The 26,236-nt window shown below is 33.4% G+C and overlaps 1 protein-coding gene across 1 annotated transcript in view; it reads left to right on the top strand.

Annotated features, from left to right (window-relative positions):
* The window catches only part of SPIDR (scaffold protein involved in DNA repair), a 379,872-nt gene that overhangs the window by 53,399 nt on the left and 300,237 nt on the right, over positions 1-26,236 (top strand). The window contains 2 exon segments of the mRNA XM_036232728.1: positions 2,066-2,143; positions 4,852-5,015. Coding sequence (XP_036088621.1) covers positions 2,066-2,143; positions 4,852-5,015 — 242 coding nt within the window.

Raw genomic sequence — 26,236 nt, 5'->3', positions numbered from 1 at the left:
TGCATTCATGAGGATGGAACCCCCGAAAGTCTCACTTCTTAAAACCATTACACTGGGGAATTAGGTTTCAACATGTACATTTTTGGGAGACAGAATGAGTCTATAGCATTCTACCTCTTTTTTAATTTACTTTTCCAGATGCATATATAATGAAAAAGATTGATAATGTCTTCTGCAAGTAAGTACCAGCTTAGTTTTATTAGCCATTTAAGTCATGTGGATTCTTAGGTTATTCTGAATAGTTTACTTTTAATTTTATACTTTGAAGGTTAGACAGTTTTAGTAATTCTAGATGTTCATGGATCAAAGTAAGTGCTTAGTAAATGTTTATTATTATTTCATGTTTTTGTGCCTTTGTAAGTGCTTTTTTTTTCAGATATCATTTTGTCAGTGACTCTGGATCAACATAAGGTGGAACATTCACTTTTTTTGTTACTATTATATCACGACCTACCTTTAATATAATATTTAATTTTTCTTTTCATGGTTAGTGTTGCCTTTCAGACCATGTATTCTTTGAGGACAGGAGTTTTCTTTGTTTCCTCAAGATTTACTATAACAGAAGTGTTTTATAAATATGAACTGAATGAAGCTGTTTAACTTCTGAGCCTGTTTCTTTTTCTGTAAAACTTGAATTATCATATGTAATTTCTTAACCTTGTAATATATATATTGAAATGTGGCTAAGAGGCTTTAAAAATTTTAGCATTGTAACTCAAATATGAATATGATTAGAAAAATAGATTCTTATTAGGTTTGTATTTTCTGATCAATATCAGTTAAGTTTCCTCTTGACCACTGTTTCACTAAGGTGGAGTAGTAGCCCCATTCCTTCTAGGTTTCCTGCTTATCAGAATGACTAAATTAAAAAATAGTGGCAGTACCAATTGCTGTCTGATATGGAGAAACTGGACCACTTAGACATTGCTGATGGATCTGTTAAATGGTACAGCGCTCTAGAAAACAGTTTGGCAGTTTCTTATAAGACTAAACATGCAATTATCATAAAGCCAGTAATCGCAACCTTAGACATTTATCCCAGAGATTAAAAACTGCATCTGCATAAAATCCTGTGTACAATGTTCATAGCAGCTTTATTATAATAACCCCAAACTGGAAATAACACAGATGTCTTTTAGTGGGTGAATGATTTAACAAACTGTGCTACATCCATACGTGGGATACCACTCAGTAATAAAAAAATAATTGTTGATATGCACGATGTATACACACAAGAACTTGTATGTCTAGGAAATTGTGCTGAGTGAAAAAAGCCAGTCCTAAAAGGTTATATAGTATGATATATATTTGTATATCATTCTTGAAATGACAAAATTATAGGTGCAGAACTGATTAGTGGTTGCCAGGGGTTAGGAATTGAGGGTGGGGAGTAAGGTTTCATGTGGCTTTAGAAAGGTAATACAAGATATCCTCCTGGTGATAGAATTAATATCAACATTCTGGTTGTGATGTTGTACTATAGTTCTGTAAAATGTTACCAATAGAGAAACTGGGTGAAACATACGAGGGATCTCTATTATTTCTTATAATTGCATGTGAATCTAATACTATCTCAGACTAACAAGGTTAACTAAATAAGTTTGCTCTTTAGTGTTTGAAGCACACTGCTGCTACCAGGGCTCTTAGTATGGCAAAAGAGGTACCTGGAAGCATTCCTATTATATATAAATTTTGGTTTTGTTTGTTTTGTGTTTTGTTTTTTTCTTTTGGTTTCATCAAATATTCTAGGAAGTTATATAGTTCTCTAATTATTTCAAGGTAATTTTTTTGAGTTTTTATTTGTGCTCTAGTCATTTTCATGGTCTTTATAACTTATTTCAATCAGTTCTATTCCTTTTTCTTCTTGTAATGTGGCTTTACTTTAAAGAATCTTAGCCAAGTGGCACATAGAATTTTAGGAAGGAAGATTTGACATAAGACATTACCTCCACTATCATCAGAAGTTTGTGTGTTTGTGAGTATGGCAAATTAACATGCGTGAAATCTCCTTCTGATAACCACATCAATTGATCATTTTTTTATATAATTTCTATTTCTTTAACAGAAACCACCACATCTATGAGTACCAGTGGGCTTACAGATATAACATGGAGTTCCAGTGGAAGTGATCTATCAGATGAAGGTAAAAACACTTTTTAAATCACAGAGAATATCTTGTTTTATAACAGGAATATTTTATATCCAGAAGTTGGGGCCAATGAAGTGACTGTTAATTTTGTAAGAAATCCAGTTTCTATTATATATTGGATTCAATATCGGGAAAAAAAAAACTTTTCTAATACTTAGCATTAATTATGGTCTTACCTGAGTCCCAGCTTCTAGGCAAAGCCCTTTAGAAACATTTTCTTATTTAATGTATCTCACAATAGCCCTAAGAAATAGGCATTACCAGTAGTATTTTTACAGTTAACAGCTTAAGCTAGAACATGTTAGAATTGGTTGGGATTTCACATTGGGTTTCTTTGATGAAAACGCAACTTCTCTCAACTACCTGCTTAATGCTACACCCACATTGCCTCCTTGCTAACCCCTTTTGGATAAATACTATGACAACCAATGTGTGGTAGAAATATAACTTACCAACAAGTTTCTGTTTTGAAGGCATTTTATATTGTATTGTGTTTTTGATAGTTGAAAACAGGGTTTCTCAGCCTTGGAACTGTTGCAATTTAGAGCCAGATCATTTTCTGTTGAGGGGAGAGTTGCTTTCTTGTACATCATAGGGTATTTAGCAGCATCTCTGGTCTTTATCCATTGGTGACAGTAGCATTCTCAGCCCCAGTCGTGACAACCAGAAATGCCTCCAGATGTTGTCAGATGTCCCTCATAGGACAGAATCACCCCAAACTGAGAACCACAGACCTAGAATTATGGAAATTATGTTCTTTTAAAAATAATAAAATATTATAGCTCATTTAAGAGTATATAAAAGTGCTAATGCTTTCAGAATAAGCTTTGACTTCTAAATATTACTTTGACAGTTCATGATAAGTTAATTAGTCAAGGCTAAGCTTCTACAAATAGCCCTTGTAAAAAGTGGTTACATTCTTTTGGCCACTTGGTATGCCATCTTGATAATTTATAATTGACATTTTAGTAATAGATAGACAAAGTGGTATTTTAAGGTTATATGTAAACTCTTAGGGCTTATTCGTTATTTCAACCGTATTAAATGAATTTCATTGTTATGCAGCTCTTGATTTGTTTTCACACATCTCAGAACATAATTTCATTATTAATAGCTATATGCTTTTAAGTATATGAATGACATTTCAATAAAGCCAGTATCAAAAAAAAAAAAAAACTGTATATGTCTTCTTGTATTAAAAGTAGTTTTCAAAACTATTTAAGAATGGAAAGATGCTTTGAGCTAATTACTTTAAAATGAGTTAGCAAATTTTTAACTTCTCTTAAATAAGTCGACCTTTAGGTATAAGTAAATGAAGTATATCTCAACTGCTGATTTATCTTTATATTCTCCCCTCCTCTCTCATTAAGTTCTTATTTTACCCCAGACACTTGGCTGGATATTGAGAGGGAAAAGCCCTGAGTTAAAATTGTCCAAATATTTTTCTCAAATTTTTTTTCCTTTCAATTTATTCTTTATGTATCTTTGGGAAAATTTCTTAACTTTTTGGAGACTCAATATCCTCACCTATAAATGCAAAGTTTAGTCTAACAGTAATTATCTTGCCTGCTTCAAAAAATTATTGTGACTAAATGAAAGGTCTAGTCTTGGTTGTGATATACCATTTTATATCACTGATCACATTGCCTAGCTTTCATGAGTAAATGTCATTTTAGACATGGGAAATAATTGTCAATGTGCATCTGCTTCTCTCAGACTGGTCTGATCTTTAGTCTTTTATAATTATAGTGGACTTTACCTCATCTTTTGGAAACAATGATGCCAGATTAAAGAGGATTTATTTATTTTTTTACTTTATTTCATATTTTTAACTTTAGCTTAAATTTTTTTAAAATTTTGATGATCCCTCAGGTATTAAAGCTAGCAAGTTATTTATTTTTAATATTACTTCTATTTGCAAGTGAGGTTGTTGCTATCAGATCTCTGCAATAGGGCCAAGATATCTTATTAGCCCTCTGAGTTGCCGAAGTAGCTATGAGGGAGTACTTGTGTTTTGTATTGTGGGGAAGGTATATATTATATGCTGTACCTCACAGATTAATTTATCCTTAATAACTACTTTCATCTCTTCAAACACAGTAGATTAGAGTCAGTTCGTTTGGTTTTTTTAATGTTTGAAAATAACTTTCAAATTAAAATTTTGTAGAAGTAGCATCAAGATAATGATGCTTTGAAGTAAACTAAACACTAAATTACCTTTACTTGTTTTCTTACTGATGAGAGAAATTTATTAAAAACGTTTTGGGTGAATATTTTTGACAAAGTCTTTACTAATACAAGACTGATTAAATAAATTATGGGTTAACTATGTAATGGAATACTATATTGTGGAAAAGAATGAGGATACTCCATGTTTACGGATGTGTAAAAACCTCAGTTAAGCTGAAATAAAAAAAAATCGAAGTATCAGAAAGGAAAAATTAACAGCATATTTTATTTGCTTTACTATGCTGGAGAAACTCTAGAGAAAAACAAAAAAAACCAAAAACCAAAAAAAAGTAGTTACGTGGGAATTGGGGTAGGGCTAATACTTAGAAACAGGGTAGCTAGAGAGAAGAGTTGGATATACTTTTTACTGTCTTAAGATATTTTTAAAAAAATATCGAGCAACAGAGATCTTTTTTAACTACTGAGAATAGAAAAAATATTTTAAAAATAAAGTTTAAAATTGTATTTTCTAGACAAACTACAGTTTGTTGACTGGGAGAGTGACAGTGAAAGAGAAGATACTAGTGAATTTAATGAATTTGAAGATGGCGAGAATGCTGTGGAAATATCAGACTGTGCTTCATGTGCAAGCAGTCATTCTTCGACAAGTGAAGAGAGGGCGTTTGAGCTTCCTAAGGTAAGAATGAATTGTTTCAAATTTTTAAATTTTGTTTATGGCATTTTTAATTATATCTTTTTTTTTTCTTTTTTTTTATTCCTTCCTCAAGGATAACCACTTTTGACTTTTAGTGGATTCTTTTGTTCTTTATCTCATTGTCTATAAATGACATGCTTGTGATAAACTTCTAAACATGGATAAATATTGAGTTCTCTTCTCACCCATTCCCCACTCCCTGCTACACTGACCTTCCCTCCATTCTTCCAGGATATGTGTATTGTGATTTGGTTAGATTAATATTCAGCATTGCTTAATTAAATGAATAAATAATATTCATAACCAAGGCAAATATTAATTGTAATTACTTTTCCATCACAACTTCATTTTCCTTGGGTTTAATTTTTTTTTTTTGCCTAGTTTTACTTATCTTACTAAAACTTTATTTATTTATTTATTTTACCATTGTTTAGCTCCCCTGTTAAGATTTTGAACTCAGCATCCTCTCTGCTTCGTGGACATTGCCACCCTTACATGTCTCCCTTCACTCTCTAGATATTTCTTTTACCTCTCTCCTATGTGGAGCAACTTTATCCTGGATTCCATGTCTTTCTTTTTATTGATTTTCTCTCTCATTTTGATTGAGCACATCTTCTAGGAGCTTCCAAGAAAGGATTTGCGAAAGATAATTTTTTTGAGACTTGGCATGTTAGAAGATGCAGTTATCCCATTTGACATGTGATTGAAAATTTGTATTGAATTTTAAGTCGGAAATGTTTTTCTTCTGAATTTTGAAGTCTTCATTGTTTTCTAGTTCTAGAGTTGCTGTCAAGAGGACTGAAGATATTTTCCCACCTAATCGTTTTAAGATTTTATTTTTATCATTTGTTTTAAGCAGTTCGAGTGTGGTATGCCTGTGTGTGGTTTTGTGCTTGGAGATTGTCAGGCTTCTTGGATCTGTGGTATGTCAGGGACCCCAAGTCCACTCCTAGGTTCAACAGTTCTCTAAAAGACACTCAGAACTTACTATTCAATCATATTTGTGGCTATGATTTATTACAGTGAAAAGCTACAAAGGAAAATGAGCAATCTTCCAAGAGTCCTTTTCTAGTGAAGTCATACATGATATACTTTGTTGTTCCAGCAATGAGTTTTGACAACAGGTATAAAGTGTTATCTGCCAGGAGAGCTTATTAGTGACTTAGTGTCCAGGGTTTTTATTGGGGGCTGGTAATAGGTACTCTCTGCCTAGCATGTACCGACACTTCAGATTTCAAGAAGGAAAACAGGTATTTAGCATAAGCCATATTGTTTGCACAGTTTTGGCACAGCAAGCCACTCATCATTTAGGGCATGGTGGTAACCTTTCTGAAATCTAGGTTCCCAGAGGTAGGCAAGTACCAACATTGCAAGTAGGGCTTTCTAAGGATACCTGTCTCAGGTCTGCTATGTTAACTCTGCTCTTCACATATGAGTTTAAAGTTTTCATCACATTGGGAAAATTTTTTTGCCTTTATTCAACACTTTTTTTTTCTTCCTAACCTTTTCTTTTCTTTTGGGGACTTTAATTATATGGATGTTAATTAGGCTGCTTAGTGTTATGTTATAGTTCATTTGAATGACTTCTTTTGCTGTATCTTCAAGTTTAATAATCTTTTTTTCCTGTAGTACCTAATCTGCTATTAATACTATGCAGTATATTTGTTATCTCTAAAAGTTTGATAGGAAATTTTTTATATCATCTATGTCTCTCCTTAACACGATCATACTTTCTTTTATGTTTTGAACATATAGAGTATATTTATAATAGTTGTTTTAATGGCTTTTTCTGTAAACCTATCATCTGTGTCTTTTATGTGCCTATTACAATTAATCAATATTTCTCTTCATTATAGGTCGTGTTTTTTTCCTTATTTGCATGCCTGGAAATTTTTGAGTAGATACAGACATTGTGAATTTCATGTTGTCGGGTGCTGGATTAAAAAAATATACTTTATTCTGAGACTTTGTTTTGAGGTGGAGTTACTTGGAAACAGCTCTATCCTTCTGGGTATTGCTTTATGCTTTATTAGGTGGACCTAGGAAAGTGCTCACAGCTATTATTTCCTGACCCTGTCTGAATGCTTCCAGATGATTCCCTGGTATAAGATAGTTTATTTATTTATTTATTTATTTTTATATGTATCTGCTGATCAGTACTCTATTGAATACTTGTGGGGAATTGCTGGTTTTCTCTGTGCAGCTCTGGCTTTTCTGGTACTCTGTCCTGTGAACTCTAGCAACTTTGGTCTCCCTGAACTCTCAGCTGTGTCTCTTCAACTCAGGGATTCTACTGGGCTTCACCTTGGTTCTCCTTGTCTACCATGTGGTTTGGAAATTCTCTCAAGAAAGTAAGCTGGGGCAGTTATAGGGCTCAATTCTTTGTTACCTAACTTTCAGGGATTAGTATTCTTCTTGCCTGATATCCAGTATCTTGAAAATCATTGTTTCATGTATTTCATCTTTTTTTTTTTCTCTTTTCTGTTCTGTTCTTTCTTTTCTTCTTTTTGGTTGTTTCAGACAGGAGGATAAATCCACTCCTTATCATTCCATCTTGGCCACCTTCCTGGTCTTTTCATACAATTTAGCACATGAAAAGATACTTGTCATCATTAGTCATTAGGGCGATACATATCAAAACAATAATGAGAGGGAGGGGATTAGGGGAAGTAGACGAGGTAAAGGGAAGTCAAATATGTGGTGACAGAAAGAAATCTAACTATGGGAGGTGAACACACAGCGTAAATATATATATATATATACCTTACTATTACAGTGGACAGCTGAAACTAATTGGGTTTTGTTAACCAATGTCATCATAAAAAAAAATTAAAATACATTAAAAAAAAAAAAGCCCATAATGAAATACTACCTCATACCCATTAGGATGGCTGTGATCCATAAATGGATAAAAAATTTTTTGAGAATATGGGGAAATTGGCACCCTTTTACATTGCTGGTGGAAATGTAAAATGGTACAGCCACTATGGAAAATAGTTTGGCAGTTTTTCAAAAATCTAAGCATAGAATTACCATATAAATCAGCAGTTGATATACTCAAAAGAATTGAAAGCAGGGACTCAAGCAGATACTTGTTCATTGATGTTCATAGTAACATTATTCACAATGGCCAGATGCTGTAAACAACCCAAATGTCCATCAGCAGATAAATGGATAAACAGAATGTTGTGTTTGAGTGTGTGTATACATACATGTATGTATTATATATATGTATATATACATGCAGTGGATAATTACTCATCCTTAAAAAGGAATGAAAATTCTGTAGATGAACCTTGAAAACATTATGCTAAGTAAAATGAGCCAGACACAAAAGGAAAAATACTGTATGATTCCCCTTATATGCAGTACTTAGAACAGGTAAATTCATAGAGCCAGAAAGTAAAATAGAGGTTATCAGTGGCTGAAGAGTAAGGGGAGTGTACAGAGTTTCTGTTTGGGATGATACAAAACCTACAGAAATGGATAGTGGTGGTGGTTTTACAACATTATGAATGTACTTAATGTCACTGAGGTGTACACCTAAAAATAGTTAATATGGTAAAATTTTTGTTATGTATATTTCAACCCTAATAGAAAAATGAGCAAAGTTATATCAATATCTTAGAATATTTTTCTATTATTAAAATTTATGTTTTCGAGGACTTCTTATTGTCGATATGGTAAAGTGTTTATGAGAGGATGCTAAATGAATAAGGCAAAATACCATCCTGTACAAGCAGTAAAGTCTCAACTCAGGGGTCCCAAAGGATCATTCTGAGTCCTGAGACTGTTGCCAAAACCCCGATGGAATAGATTGTCTCTAAGCAGACTGGAAAGTGTTGTGTCATGACCTAAAAGTTTCTGTTGACCTTTTATTAAATGAAATGGACTAGCAAATCTTTACCTCTATAAACTTTTCAGTGTGGAAGAAAAGGCTTCTAAGATAGCATGGTCTTACATTCTTATTGTTACATTGTACTAAACACATGTTTCTTAAAATTTTTTCTCAATATTTATTTATTGTGGTGGTTGTTTTCAGTGGTTGAACTGTTACTTTATGTTCCTGGCTTTTTTAAAGCATTTTATTTTTATTGAGAAAGGTGAGATTCTTGTGCATAGCTTCATATCACAGGTTACCTGTCTTTATAATTTTCAAGTTTTATCTGGTATTTCATCAACAGGATCTATACTGATGAGATAATAGAGCATTCAATAAAGTTAGCTTCAGGAATTCCTTTTTCTTGTTTTGAATTGAAAGAATAATGGATTTGTCTTCATCATAGATTATTGCCATCACTGAATTGCAAATTTAGTGTTTTACTCTTGAGTATCAGAAACTTTAATTTTCTCATTAGGAAATATCTGTTTTTGAGGACTTCTGTTTCTTTGTTTGATTTTTGGGGAAATAGTCTGTGAAACAAGGATTAGTTACCCTTTGAAAGCTGGTGTAAATAATTACAATCCTAAGTAATGCTGCATGGGTCGAAATGCTAAGTAGCTGATTGGGTTTATTAGTTAACTGAGAAACTCTTGCACACAGCTGTGTAATGCTTGCAATTCAAATTCATACCTTTTTAAAATTACAAATTACAATACGACAGACTATACGGTAGCTCTTGAATAATACAATGTATAGTTGTAAGAAGTGAATGGCAAGCATTTATAGTTCTTCACAATATGGATGATATATTGTTGGGAGGCAGGATTATTGGAGAAGCTTGTTTTCTTCTTATATTTCATTTCAAAATAAAATGAGAAACATAGCCAATAGCTTTTTCCTTGAAAGAGATAAATAAATAAATTGTGTTGAACATATACTGGGCCTTATATTGTACTTTATTGCTTTATGTACATGTATCAGTCCATTCAAGCTGCTGTAACAAAATACCATGGGCTGGGTGACTTAAACAACATAATTTATTTCTCATAGTTCTGGAGGCTGGAAATCCCATGATCTAGGTGCCAACAGATACGGTGTCTGGTCAAGGGCTGCTTGCTGGTTCATAGAAGGCTGTCTTCTCAACTGTGGAAGGATGTGAGGGATCTTGCTGTGGCCTTTTCATAAGGGCACTAATCCCATTCCTGAAGTCTACTCCCAAAGGCCACACCTACAAATATCATTACACTGGGGATTAGGTTTTAACATGAATTCGAGGGGATTAGTTTTCAACATATAATGAGTTTTTAGCATTCAGTTGATAGCAATACATTTGAACCTTAAAAGTCTTGTGAAGTAGAAGTCATTATGCCCAATTTTATTTTTATTTATTTATTCTTAAAATTTATTAATTTAAATTAGTTTCAAGTATATAATACATTGGTTAGACATATATATAGTTCATAAAATGATCCCCCCCAATTGCTCCCTCCCTCCCCAGCCCTCCACTTAGCCATCATATTAATGCTAACTGCATTCCCTCTGCTATGTTCCCCATTCCCATGACCAACCATCAAATACTAATTTGTATTTCTTTAACCCTTCACCCTATTCTTCCAGCTCCCTAACTCCCTTCCCCTCTGTCTGTCAACAAATTGTCCACTATATTTGTGAGTCTGTTTTTGATTAGTTCGTTTTTTTTGTTCCTTAGATTGCACATATAAGTGAAATCATATGGTATTTATCTTTCACTCAGCATAATAACCTCTAGGTCCATCCATGTCATTGCAAATGGTAGGATTTCATTTTTTTAATGGCTGAGTAATATTCCATTGTATATATGAGCCATACTGTCTTTATCCAGTCGTCTGTCGATAGACATTTAGGTTGCTTCCATATATTGGCTATTGTAAATTGTGCTGCCATGAATATTGGAGTGCATAGATCTTTACAAATTATTGTTTTGAGTTTCTTTGGATAAATACCCAGAAATGCAATTGCTGGGTCAAAAGGTATATCCATTTTTAATTTTTTGAGAAACCTTCATACTGTTCTCCGTAGTGGTTGTACCAATTTGCAATCCCACCAACAATGTATGAGGGTTCCCTTTTCTCTGCATCTTCACCAACACTTGTTTTTTGATTTATTGATGATAGTCATTCTTACAGGTGTGAGGTGATATCTCATTGTGATTTTAATTTGCATTTCTCTGATGGTTAGCAACCTTGATGTTCTGCCCAATTTTAAAACAAGGAAATGGTGTTAGAAAAGATACATATGTGACTGGGAGCAAGTTATTACTATGTAGTAAACAAGGCAGCTATTATTGAAACCTTGCCATAAAGGTATTCAGTATTCAGATGTTGGTTGAATGCCTTAGAATCTACAGTGATTGCTTTCTTATATTGGAAGAAGCATGCAAATGGGCAGAACTTTGTAAAATATGGCCTTAGAAAAGAGAAGACATTTGCTTTGTTATTTAAAAAATTCAAGACTTCCATGTAGTTTCTCATCAAATACACCTGTTTTTCTTAATAAACTTGTATATTAAATTACAGCGTGTTACATTGTCATTGAAAAGTGATTCAAGAAATGGATTTCTCCAAGCAGACATTGAGAGGCAATTCTAAAATGTAGGGAAGATCTTTTTGAATTTGTGGTCTAATTACAGTGCTGTTCTCTATATCCTTAATGCCTGTTTGCTTTCTTTTTTTCCTTTCTCTTACTAATATGAGAACAAAGATTCAGTTATTTTCCTTATTTTCTTTTCAAACCATTGTCTTCCAAATATTGATAACTGTTAAATTTTTCTCTAATCTAGTTGCCATCCTGAATTCCATTCAGGTTTTCAGCTGCCTACTGACATTTTTGTGTGTGTATCCTAAAATTGCTGCAAGTGTAATGGGTTCCAAGCCGCCATATCTTTTCTTCCAATCCAAGCTCATCCTTTTTGTGTGTTTTTGGTCTTAATTGATGGCTTTTCTTTTTCATTGCCTGAATCTATTTCATTAGCAAGTCATGTAGATTTGGCCTTTAAACTGCAGTATCCTCCCTACTTCTGCTCTAAATTGTCTATATTGTTTCAATTGCTTCATAACTGACTTCTTAACTTATTTCTTTTTATTAGATTTATCTTAACAAAAACTATCACTCACTTATTGAAACATTTTTTTGATGGTTCTCCTTTGCATGAAAGTCAAGGTCCACATGACTTAACTTTCACAGTTTAGCCTTATGCCCTTAAAATGAACGAGACACTGGATAGGCTGTACGATTCTATTTATATAAAATTCTTAAAAATACAAATGATTCTGTAGTGACAGAGAGTAGGTCAGTGGTTTGCTGGGGATGAGGATGGAGGAAGGAATGGATTACAGTGGGACATAAAAGTTCTGGGGTTGTTAGAAATGTTGTTTTTTCTCTTGATTATAGTAATCATTTCACAGGAGTATACACATATCAAAACTTGTCAAATTGAATACTTTAAATATGTGTCATTTAGTGTGCTTACGTTATACTTCAGTAAAATTGACAAAGTAATTTTAAATACAAGAAAGATATTGGTCTATGTGCTCATGAAAAAATCCTCAAAATACCTTGTTATATGACGAAAACAGGATATAGAATAACTGTAGAAAAATGGAAAGAATATGTATTTATATGGATCATCTCTAGTATGGTAGGAAACATTTTACTGTATAACTTTGTATGCTATTTTGAATTTTGAACCAAGTACATGTATTGCTTACATTACAAATGTTTTTTAAAAGGACATTTTACAGTAATATCTAGAATACATCAAAAACTTCTTCAAACAAGTAAGGAAAAGACAAATAGCCCAATTGAAAATCAGGTGAAGAATAGGAAAAAGAAACCTAAATGGCTGATAAGCATGTGAAAAGATGCCTGAACTCACTAGTAATATGGGAACTGCAAATTAAAATGAGATATTACATATTCATTTGATTACCACTAAAGAAAAAAAAATAAGTCCGACAATGCAAATGTCAGGAATGTGGATTAATAGTAATAGTTACTGTTGGAATGTAACTTGGTTCAGCCATTTTGAAATTTGAGAAGTGCTTGTAAAGCTGAAGTGTTCATACTTTCTGACTCTCTAATTCTGCTTTTAGATAAATATTTTGATTTTTTAAAAAATGTGTCGGCCTTTTGAGCCATACTTCTCTTGCTCAGGCCCCCTTCCACATCTAGAAGTGTGCTTTCTCTTCTAATAAAGCTTTTCTACTGTAAAAAAAAAATGTGTCTTCTGGCCCATTTAGTGGGTGCTATAATTGATTCAGTGACTTTTAGAAACTGTGGAATAAAATAGAGTACATTAGAATGTATAACAGTTAATAAAAGTGTTTTGTGTGTGTGTGTAAAATTTAAAATAAAGTTAGATTATTAGTATATGTGTGTTGGATCACACGAAATGTATCTTTTACTGTAGTTCTCGACCAAAAAGTTTGAAAGCCACTGCTCAGAGGAAATTTCACAAGAATATATACAAGAATATTCATTGTAGCATTGTTTACAAGAGAAAAAAACTTTGGAAAGTAACCTAATTTTCTATGAATACATGCAATTTGTGGTATATTTCTATAGTAGAGAGGTATAGTTTTCATCATGGATAATATTGGGGAAGTAAGCCAGTTGACTGAAGTATATGTACGATTTGATACTACATTATATGAAGTTTATAAACATGCAAAGCAATAGTACTTATTGAGGAAGAGGAAGGTTTTCTCTACACACATTTTTCATGTTGCTTAAATAATGTCAGTTTGCATCATTATTCCCTGTGTTGCAGCTGTGGAAATGTGTGTTCAGACTTTCTGTTTCAAGGAACATAGTTGATTGATGGCCTCAACTGCCATCCTTCAGGATCCACCATTGTGTTTGTACTGGGGCCGTGCTTCCCATAGGCTAGTCCCAGCCATTGACTGAATATGCCACAGTTGTGAGACAGTTACAAAGAACTTCTCAGGGGGTGACTTTAAATCTAAGACTTACTATAGGTCTGACCAATAGTACAGCTACATTACAGTCTGAGACTCTTCCTACTCAATTCTCTTTCTTTCTTCTTTCATAGTCTTCAGAACTGCATTGCAGGTTTGTATTTTAGTCTTAAGGCTCTCCTGATACTTTCTTCCTTCCTCCAATAGTTGCTGCCTCTAAATTATATACCTGCATACCCTCTACCCAGTATTTTGTAGTCACATCAGTACTTTCCCCCTAATACTTCCTTATACTAATACCTAACACCATTCTCCTGGTTTTTTTTTTTTTTTAAATATTTGAGGTAAGTTGAAAGAAATAAAATATGTGATGTGTAGTTTTGTAGACTTGTCTCTATTCATTGTTTATTGTATGCCTTTGAATTTGCATAGAAGCATGCCTAGAAAACATCTGATAGTGAAATGGGCAAGTGAACCAGGGAAGGGGTAGCAGCCAATCAAGCCTTCATTATAAAATAAGTTACCATTTGTGGACAGCTGGAGCTTAGTACTGCTGGAAGACTCTGTGAGCTTCAGATTTACCCCACCAGAGGGGCACGGAAGCTGGAGTATTTTATATACAGGTCTCTTCATTCGTATTTTGAGGGCTGTTCCTTGGTGGTGTTGGAGGACAGGAGTATTTCCTAGTTCTTACAGACTACTGCACAGGCGGGAATAATGAGTTCCAGCAGCCAGAAAAAAGCCTGAGGCAAAGAAATGGAGGTGCTGAAAGTTGGATATAGCGACAGCATCACTGAAGGCATAGGTGAGGAGATGTGAGTTAGGGTATCAACAGTCAGCGTGAATGTCTAAATAAGCCGTGTACATTGAATAACACTGGAGGGGGGAATATTTATGCCATTATTAGGGATTATGTACATATAATTTGGCTCTCCAGAAACAAAACCTCCCTTAAATAACTCAGAGGCTATTACTTTTTGCTTCTCATGCGTGTTTGTAGAAATGGAACATATATGGTGGGTGACTACTTCCTCTACAGGAGAATTGTACTTTAATTCAGTGGGAAGCATTGATTATAATTCAGCTCTATCTCGAATCCCTTGCCCGGGGTGGAGTGAAGGATATTATTGACTTAGGAGACAGTCTTGCCTGTAAGCATTACTCCAGTTCTCTGAAGCAGAGTTCTACTAGTGCTTATGTAAAGACAATTGAACTCATTATAGCAGCAGCTATCATTATGAGTGCTTCCTTGCTGTGGGGCATTCTTCCAAGTGCTTTGCTATATACGTTAGCTTATTTAAACCTCACAATAACTCTTGAGATGGGAACTGTTCTTATCATCTCTAATTTCCAGATGAGGATGCTGAGGCACAAAATTATTAAGTAATTTTCCTGTGATTATAAAGTAGTAAGTGACTGAGTCAGGATTCTAAATCAAGACACTCTGGCTTCTGAGTTGTGGTCCTGGCCATTTTGTTATAGTGTCAATAATAGTAATAGCAATAATAACAATAACACAATAACCGTGAGTTCTTATTATATGTCAGGTACTTTGCTAAGTGCTGATCATGTGTGGTAGATGTTATTATTTAACCCCATTTTATAGATGAGGAAATGGAGATATGGCTAGTAAATGGCAGATGAGATTCTAACTCATGTAATCTGATCCCAGATTCTCTAATTACTTATATGGTATTCTTTGGAGTATAGCTTAACTACATACTCATCTACTTGGAAGAAAAGCATGATAGAAATCAAAGACCATAGCAATAAACTGTCTATGAAATGTTATCTTTTAGAACATTTAACAAATGTAGTTGATTACTGATGTGATTTTCCATATTGTTCTGTACTGCTGTCTGGATTTTCACAATTTATCATGTCTTCCAAGAATCATTTCTATAGAGGGCAGCAGAGACACAGCAGAAAGTTCTCTTCGTAATACATTTTTCAGGAAGTGTGAAAGAAATTGGGTTTCGTTGAGTTTTGTTATGTAATTCTTGTGTCCTTTATGTGGTGATTGCTATGCAAATATAGAGTAATAGACATAATAAATACCACATAACCTAGAGAGGTTCAGGCTTTTGTTGAAGGTGTACAACAGAAGCTGGCATACACAATTAAAAGACCGGAAAGTAGTTATGTCACTTTAAGGAGAAAGCAAATGTGATTTTCAAATTTGAAATATTGATTCATTGTTATGAAACAAATGTTTTCTTTGCATTCTTAACAATAAGGGTAAACAAATTACACAGTATCTCATAGAAGATGGAATATGGAAAAGTTGTAACAAAATAAGAATAAACATAATTTTGTATATACTTGCATTGGAGGTTATTATAACCCTTTAGAAAGTGATCTGGCAAACTTCGTATGTATTTCTAAGGTAATGAGCATACTTGTAATTCTATCTTCATTTATTTTTATTTATTTGTTTAAAATTTGAATGCAATACATTTCACTTTTAATGGTGAATTAGAATAAAATGATATGACTATGTACTAATTGTTAATGTCTAAGAATTATTTATTGTATGCATTATATATACAGTTGAAGGAATTTAATTATGATTATCAAAAGCACACATTTAGAAACCCTATCTCAAATATAATTATGTTTATAGAAAAACTGACAAAATTTAATGCTTATAAAAGGAAGTCTGGAGTTTTTAGTCATGCTTTTAGTTTGATTTAAAGAGTTTATTATAGAAACATGCACTCAAGAAAAACCCATATTCCTGTGTGTTCTCATGGTAAAAACGAGGGATTTTAGAGATTGTTTTGAGGAGTATATTTTTGTTATTTTATATTATAATTTATATATACATACAAATACATGATCTATATGTTCATGATCCCTTAACTTTATAGCACATTTTGGCTTTTTTTCTCTATGAAATCGTGTTCTGGTAATATGTTTAAGATTTTACATTTTTATTATTCCAATGCCTGCCTTCTTAATTGGCTAAACTTTAGCTTATAAGATACCAGAATAGGGACTTTATCAATTTTTTTAAGAATTATAAATCCTCTTCCTCTTTTACTGTCACTTCATTTCCTTTTATTCTCCTCTTCCTTTCATTCCCCAAAGACATGTTTTCTGATAATAGGAAAGAGTAAAATAGAAAGGTCTACTAACAATTATAACAATTATGTTGTTATAATTGTGTAATGTTAAAAAGTAATGATATGTCATCACAAGTGTGACTTTTATAGGCCTCTAGTTTTCTAATTTTAAAAATAATTCTTAGGAGATGTAATAGCAGCAACATGTGTCAGACTGCATTTCTCTCATAATAACAATGACAAATTTTGGACAATACAAAACATTAAATATATTTACATAAAAATGTATAAAGAATATATAGATATTTGAAGACACAATAGAAGGACAGACAGCAGGCAGAAACTGGAGGCTATTGATATTTGGAAGATATCAATAGCACAAGGTAAATTTTTCATTTTTTTAGCTTCTGACTGAGGGCAGGCCCCTGTCATTGTTGTATAAGGTGACTAAAACTTGGATAGTAATTACAGCCCAGAATTTGGGGTGACTATAGGAGCTGGAAAGTTAGAGTATAAAGTAGAGCCTCACAGAGGAATGTGCCCCAATTTCTTCATATAAATCTTACAGGCTAAAAGAACTAAACAGATTTCAAATGCTGTTCACCAGAGCAAAAGAGTTTGGAGAATGGGTATAGCCAAGTTAACTGCATGTTAAGCTAAAAAGTAAATACTCTTCAGAAGAGCATAATAGAAATATATAATTCACAGTGTCCAGGATACAATCTACATTTATTAGACAGACAGACAGACAGACAGACACACACACACACACAGACATACAGACCCAGAAAAAGCGACCTATTCTTAAGTGAAAAGACAGTTAAGTGAGGTGGGGCCTGATATGACTGATATATTAGAATTAACAGCTATTGTCTCTGTTCAGGGACATAAAGGAAAATATGTGCACAATGAATGCACAGACAAGAAGCTCAATAGAAAAATAGAAATTGGAAAAAAGAACCAAATGAAAATTCAATAGTTAAATGTATAATACACGAAGTAAAAAATTTCATTAGATGGAATTACGGAAGTTTGGGAAAAGATAGGCAGTGAACTGGATATAACACTAGAAATTACTCAATCTGAGAAAGTAAAAAGGGATTTAAGAATATGAAGCTAGCCTCAGTGACTGGTAGAATATCAAAAGGTCTGGCACCACATGTTTAATGGAGTCCTAGAAGCATAGGAGAGTAGAAGTTGGGGCAAAAAGTATTAGAGAAATAATGGCTGAAAATTTCTCCAAATTGGCGAAATGCATAAATTTACATATTTTAAGGAACTCAGTGATCTTCAGACAAGATAAATACAAGAAAATCACACTTAGGCACATTATAGTCAAGCTGTTGAAAATGACAGTTAAAGAAAAAAAAATCTCGAAAGCACTTTGAGAAATGATACAATAGTAACATAATAGTTGACTGTCAGGAACTGCAGGCCAGCAGACTATAAAACCTCTTTAAAGTGCTGTAAAAACAAAAGTCAACCCAGAATCCTATAGTCAGTGAAAATATCCTTTAAGAATGAAGGCAACATAAAGACATTTTCAGATAAACAAAAATTAAAAGATATTATTGCAGCAGATCTGCCCTACAGGAAATGCCAAAGGAAGTTTTTTAGAATGAAAGGAAATGATGAAGATTAAGATCTTCAGAAATGAAATGAAGAGCACTGTAACTGGAAAATATGTGGATAAATAAAAAATCCTCGCCCCATTAAAAAGTTATGCCTGAGAGTTTAAGCAAAAACTATAATGTTATGATGTGCCATTTATAGTACATGTAGATGTAATATGACAGCTGCAGAATAATGGATGGAGCTAGGTAGATGAAATCATTTGCTTTACTATGTTCTTATTTTATGTGAAGAGGTATAATATTAGTTCTAAGGCCAGTATGAAAGTTAAAGATGTATATTTTAATTCCTAGAGCAAACACTAATAAATAAAAATGATAAAGTAATATAGCTCAAAAGTAAACAGATCAAAACAGAGTTTTAAAATATATTCAGAAACTCATACAGAAGGTATAGGATGAACAGAGGAATATAAACGTAGGAAAGATAACAGATAGCAAAATGATAGACCCAGATTAATCCTTTTAACAATACATTAAGTGAAAAAATCTAGATAGTTTACTTGAAAGGTAGGGATTGATACATTGATAAAATGCAAGATTTTCCTCTCTGCTATCCACCAGAAATGCATTTTAAATATGTCACAGATAAATTGAAAATAAGCGCATGGGGAAAGATGTAGCATATAAATAGTTATTAGAGTTGGAGTGGTTATGTAAAGTAGATTTCCAACACGATTATTGGAAATAAGAGCATTTCATTGTGACAAAATTAATCAGGAAGACATATCAATCATAAGTTTGTATGTATTTAGATCTACAACCATAGGCAGACATTTTAACATCATTCTGTCTATAACTTATAGAAAATCTAGACAAAAATGTCAGCTAGAATATAGGAGATCAGAAAAACACTTGACTTGACAGTTGTAGAACATCATATGCAACTAGAATACAATAGAATGCACATTTTATTCAAGTGTACATGATATGCCTACCAAGACGAATCATATTTTGGGCCATAAAACATGCCTCAATAAACTTCAAAAGATCTAAATCCTAAGGAATATATTCTCTAACCATGATAGAATTTAAAGTAAAATAAGATAGCCAAGAAAAATGCAGTCATTTGGAAATTAACCTGATTCTACTTGATCTATAGATTTAATGCAATCAAAATCATTTTTTCACAGGAGTCTTGTAAAATAGGTATGACAGCCCTCATTTTATTAACTTCAGTAACTAAGCTTCCATTAATTGCAAAACAGATTCAAACTTGTAATAATAATATTCCTAATATTTCAAGTGATAAGAACACTTGATATAGCTTTTTAAAAAATAGAGGTATAATCGATACATAATATTTATAGTTTGTTATAGTTTTACTTGTTTAATTTCCACTTTTATTGTCTGTGCTTTTGCAGTCAGATCCAAAAACTTATTGCCAAGACTGATATGAAGGCGCTTACCACCTATGCTTTCTTCTAGGTGTTTTATGGTTTCAGGTCTTACATTCAATTTTTTAATCCAATTTAAGTTGATTTTTGTGTATGGTGTAAGATCGTAGTCTAGTTTCATTCTTTTGCATGTGACTGCCAAGTTTTCCCAGCACCATTTATTGAAGAGACTGCACTTTCTCTATTTTATATTCTTGGCTCCTATGCATACATTAATTGACCATATATACATCAGAGTTTATTTCTGAGTGCTCTGTTCTGTTCCACTTATCTATTTGCTTGTTTTTAAGCCTATGCCATACTGTTTTGATTACTACAGCTTTGTAATATAATATGAAATTAGGGAGTTTTGTTCTTCTGTCTCAAGACTGCTTTGGCTGTTTGGGGTATTTTTGTTGTTTCCTACAAATTTTAGGATTGTTTGTTCTATTTATGTGAAAAATACTATTGTAATTTTGATAGGGATTGCATTGAATCTATAGAACATTAACTCTTCCAGCCTGAGAGTGGACTGTCTTTCCATTTATTTGTTGTTCTTCAATTTCTTTCATCAGTGTCTTATAGTTTTCTGGGCACAGAGTCTTTCACTTCTCTGGTTAATTTTATTCCTAAGCATTTTATTCGTTTTGATGCATTTGTAAATGGATTTCATTTATTTCATTTTATTTGTTTAATTTCTTTCTAATCTAATCTTTGTTACTTCCTTTTTTCAACTAACTTTGGGCTTTCTTTGTTCTTTTTCTATTTCCTTAGGGGTAAAGTTAAGTTGTTCATTTGAGACTTGTTTCTTGAGATATGACTACATCACTATGAACTTCCCTCTTAGAACTGCTTTTTTTATATCCTATAAATATGTTGGTACGTTGTATTTCTATTTTCATTTTTGAAAAGGTAATTTTTGATTTTGTTTTTGATTTCTTCACTTACCCATTGGTTGTTCTGTAGTATGTTGTTTAATCTCCAGATACTTGTGAATTTTCCAGTTTTGTTCTTGTAATTGATTTCTAGTTTTATACCATTGTAATTGGAAAAGGTCATTGATATGATTTTAGTTTTCTTAAATTTTGTAAGAGACTTGCTTTTTGACCTTGTAACATAATCTATCCTGTAGAATGTTCCATGTACACTTGTGAAGGATGTGTATTCTGCTTCTTTTGGATGGAATGTTCTGTGTATATCTGTTGAGTTCATCGGATCTAACATGTCACTTGAGGCCAATGTTTTCATATTGATTTTCTGTCTGATCTGTCCATGATGAAAATGGTATATGAAAGTTCCCTGTATTGTATTGCTGTCTGTTTCTCCCTTTAAGTCTGTTAATAGTTGCTTTATGTTTTGAGGTGCTCCTATTGGGTACATAAATATTTATAAATGTAATATCATCATGTAGATTGATCTTTTTATTATTATGTAATGCCTTTTGTCTTATTACAATCTTCATTTTAAAGTTTATTTTGTCTGATATAAGTATGGCTACTCCAGCTTTCCTTTGATTTTCTTTTGCATGGAATATTTTTTTCTGTACCTTTACTTCCAGTCTGTATATGTCCTTATATCTAATATGAGTCTCTTTAGGCAGCTTTTTTATGGGTGTTTTTTATTTGTTCAGCCTTTTTTGTCCATTTAGTTTTTTAAATCTATGTCTTTTGATTGAATAATTTAATTTATTTACATTTAAAGTAATTATTGATAGGTATGTACTTATTGCCATTTTGTAAATTGTTTTCGGACTGTTATGTAGTTCCTTCATACCTTTCTTCTCTTTTTCTCTTCCTTTGTTATTTAATGACTTTCTATAGTAGTATGCTTAGATTCCTTTCTCATTATCTTTTGTATATTTACTGTAGGTTTTTGTTTGTGATGACCATAAGGCTTACACATAAACTTATAACAGTCTATTTTAAGTTGACAACAACTTAAGTTTGAACATATTCTGAAGCTCTACATTTTTAATCTACTCTCTGTCATGTTTTATGTTTTTGACCTCACATTTTGCACCTTATTTTTTGTATCTCTTATCTAATCGTCATAGTTATAGTTATTTTTACTTTTGTTTTTTACCTTCATACTAGCTTTCTTTATATGTAATTATTTTACTACTTTTACTATATATTTATCTTTTGCTGGTGAGATTTGTTTTTTCATATGTTTTCTTATTACTAATAATTTTTTGTGTTTTTTTTAGCTTAAAGAAATCCTGTTAACATTTCTTTTAAGGCTGGTTTTGTGTTAATGAAAGCTTAGGTTTTTTAGCTTTTGTTTATTTGAAAGACTCTTTTTCTCCACTTCATTTAAAATACCTTTGCTGGGTAGAGTATAATTAGTTGAAACTTCTTTTCTTTCAGCACTTCAAATTTTGCTACTCCCTTCTAGCCTGCATTGTTTCTGCTGAAAAAGCTACTGACTGTCTTATTGCGGGGGGATGGGGGGGAAGGGCCCTTATACGTAATAAGTTGTTTTTCTCTTGCTGCTTTTAATATTCTTCATCTTTAACTTTTGACATTTGAATTATTATGTGTCTTGGGGTGGGTTTCTTTGGCTTCATCTCTTTTGCAACTCTCTGGACTTCCTGAATCTGGATGTCTGTTTCCTTCCCCAGGTTAGGGAAGTTTTCATACATTATTTCTTCAAATAAGTTTTATGCCCTTTTCTCTTTCTCTTCTCCTGCTGGTACTCCTATAATATGAGTGTTAGGCTGCTTGAAGCTGTCCCTTAAGGCTTTTAGACTTTTTTTATTTTATTTTTCTTTTTGCTACTCTGGGTGCATACCAGTGCTTTGTCTTCAAGTTCACTGACCTTTTCTGCTGCTATATCTAGTCTGATGTTGAATGCCTCTACTGTATTTTTCAGTTCAGTTATTGTATTCTTCAGGTCTTTGTCTTCTATTTGTACTTTATTATATTTTCCAGCTCTCTTTTGAAGTTTTCACTGTGTTGAGTCATCCTTTTCCCAAGTTTGGTGAACATCTTTATGATCATTACTTCTCTGTTTCATTAAAGTTTTTTTCTGAGTTTTTGCCCTTTTTTTGGGAACATATTTCTGTATTTCTTCATTTTATTGACTGTTTTTCTCCTCTATATTAAATGAAACAGCCACCTCTTCAGCTCTTGAAGGAATGTCCTCATGTAGATTAATCTTATTGATGAATAGTGCCCTAGTTTGTAGTTGTCCTTCAAATTTTTATGGTTTTCTTAGCCTACTTTATTTTCAATAGCTCCCAGTTGTTGAGGGTGTGCCACTACCTTGTAGTGTCCCAAATAGGAGAGGTCAGTATGTAGATTCAGGCTGATTGGAAGCCACATTCTCGGGCAGCAGCTTTTAAAGTATGCAGATATAAGCAGTTGTACCCTGGGCAACTGTCACAAAAATCATGGTTCTAGAAAAGTGTATAAGCTTGTTTCTGTGAGATACTTGAAAGCTGTAACAAGGCAGAGAGAGTGCAATGATGACTTCCCCCCATCTATGTCTCCTGAGAGCAGCTCTTAAGTCTCTAGATGTTTGCTATACCTAAAGCCTACTTATCAGGCTGGAGCAAATAAGCCTCTTTCACAGAGAAGTTGGGGGTGTGGTGTTTCAGTCTGCCATTTGTGCAGTGTTCTGGGGGTGGTAGCCTGTCAATAAATGTTTCCCCAATTGTTATAACCCCATAGGACCCAGGAATTCAAACCTGCCTGGCTACCAGACTCAGGAGGTCAAGAGGCTTTCCCTAGGTAGCCCTCACAAAAGCTGGGGCACCAAATGTGTGTTATAGCTCTCCTCTAGGAAATACTGGTGCTGTGGAGTGTGGCAGAGAGAGAAGGGAGAAGGTGAGTATGGCACCCTCTGGAGAACAAGAAAAAACATGGTGCCTGCCCATTGTAGGGTAAAAGATGGCACCTACTACGAAAAACAAAAGAAAAAAAAAGTCTACAGTTAAAAAAAAAAAAAAAAAGGTCACCTAACAGCTTTAGCAAAGTATAAGGAGAGTGCCAGAAAAGCACCCACCAATTTCTCCATCCCCAAGAGTATCTTAAGAGACCTAATCCCCTCAGACTGATGCTTTATAGTTAGCATATGAATTCATTTGACTTAGTCTGGGTGTTTTTCAAATAGCTGCTCTGTGCTGGGCCCTGAGGTGAGTGAGTTTGCGCATAACCCCTTTTAAAGACCCATTTTTCAATTCTCTTCTGATCTTTGGGTCTTGTGCATGTATTTCTTGTTAGTTTTCAAAACCAGATGTTTTGGGGGCTCGTCTCTCAGACACAGGTCTTAAAAATTGTGGTGCCTGATTTGAGATACAAACCCTTTATTCCTCATGGGAAAGCTCTCAGTTTGTGAGTTTCCTTCCGATTATAGGTTGTTCTGCTCTGGGGGTGAGGTTTACGGCACGGTCATAACTCAGCCTCTTAGTGCCTCAGTGTGGCTAAATCGTTGTGTTAGCAGCTTTTTCTCTCTTGGTAGAAATTAACAAGCCAATTATATAGTTGGTATGCAAATACAAATGACCTCAGTTTTATAAAGCAATCTTACCAAGTGGATGACTTACACTAACTGGTTTCAAGAATTAATCTAATGCTGTAGTAATCAAGATTGTGATACTGGCATAAAGAGGTACAGATAGTTCAATAGAAGAGAATAGAGAGCTGAAAAATTATTTTTGACAAAGAAAGCAATCCAGTGGGGAAAAGAAAGACTTTTAAACAAATAGTGCTGGAATAATTGGATTTTCATATTAATAAAAATTTACCTGGACACCCAACCTTACACTGTTCACAAAAGTTAAGTCAGGATGGATCATAGATCTAAGTCTAACAGCAAAATCTTAAAGCTTCTAGAATAAAAAAGAGAATAGGCAAGTTTTTCTTTGACAAAGTACAAAAAGCAGCATGTGTTAATAAATACTGTCAATTTGTAATGTAAAAATAACCTTCAAAAGACACCATTAAGAGTTAGAGAAAATAATGATAAAACACATCTGTAAAGGACTTGTATCCAGTCTATATAGAGAACCCCCTACCGTAATAAAAGGATAACTCAATTAGTTGAAGGATTAAAAGAGACACTGCATAAATGATGCAAAGTGAATGGTCTTGGAATGCATTGGACTTCAACATATGATTTGGAGGGATACATTTCAGCCTATGATAGGAATATAAGGAAAAATTCAAAAATTAAATGGAGAACTGACTTTTTAAAAGAAGAAAATGCGTTTTCTTTTAGAGTGTTGAGTTGAAAATATGGTGTGGGTCATTTGGAATTTGGGAGAGAACACCAGGTTAGATGCTGATTTGGAGAGCAATTGCTTAAAGGTGCTATATTAAAATTAAAGTAACATAAGGACTTTTTTTCTCTCTCTCTTTACTCTGAATCAACATTTCTGGAGCAAGAAGAAAAATATAGTAGTGTAAATAATTGTAAAAATTCTTAGAAAGTATGATGAAATGAGCCACAAGAGAAATTTGAAAAATAAAATTTGTTCCTCATGGACTTTTTTCAATAGTTTAGTCACAGCTTCTTTTTTTCCTTTTAAATTTCAGCAATTTTTAAAGCATTAATTGTAATGAAAATGTTTTTCAAATTATAAATATTCTGGAAAGAACTTACCTAAGACTGCTGATCAACCAACTTTTTGAATTCCAAAGCCATAGAAACTTCTTATGGTGCTCCAGAAAAAGTTTCCCTTTCTTTTTTCCCTGACTGCTATAGCTACAACTGTGACAGAGGCATCTGGGATTTATGCTTTTTTCCTTAAATATGGAGGACTCTGCTACTCTTGGGTCCTATGATATCATAATGTCAGAATATGGTTTCTTCTCCACTCTCCTCCCCTGCTCCTTTCTACTATCCTAATGGGTATGAAGTGGTATCTTCTTGGCTGGCAATTTTATCTTTCAATACTTTGAATATATTGTTTCCACTCTTTCCTGGCTTTAGAGTTTCTGTTATAAAATCTGCCTGTAGTCTAATGTGGGGTACTTTGTAGGTTACTTGTTTTTCCTTTTTGCCTCTCTGGCTACCTTTAAGATTTTCTTTAGGTTTCCAGCCAAGATGGCATGGTAGGTGGATGCTGTGCTCACTTCCTCTCACAATCACATCAAAATAACAACTAAGCTATAGAACAGCCATCATTGGGAGTCACCTGAGGTCTGACTGAACAGAAGTCCTACAACTGAATACTTGTATTAAGAGGTCACTCAAAGCTGGTAAGAGGGGTGGAGGTGCAAAATGTACTGCTCCCCCAATTTCATATGGTGGTTAAGATTTGGGAGGAGTGTCTAAGCTGGAGAGGTTCT

This window comes from Rousettus aegyptiacus, unplaced genomic scaffold (assembly GCF_014176215.1).
Source record: "Rousettus aegyptiacus isolate mRouAeg1 unplaced genomic scaffold, mRouAeg1.p scaffold_m13_p_15, whole genome shotgun sequence".
Classification (NCBI taxonomy): domain Eukaryota; kingdom Metazoa; phylum Chordata; class Mammalia; order Chiroptera; family Pteropodidae; genus Rousettus; species Rousettus aegyptiacus.
Note: the sequence above shows the minus strand (reverse complement) of the source record. Positions and strands in the feature narration are given on the sequence as shown.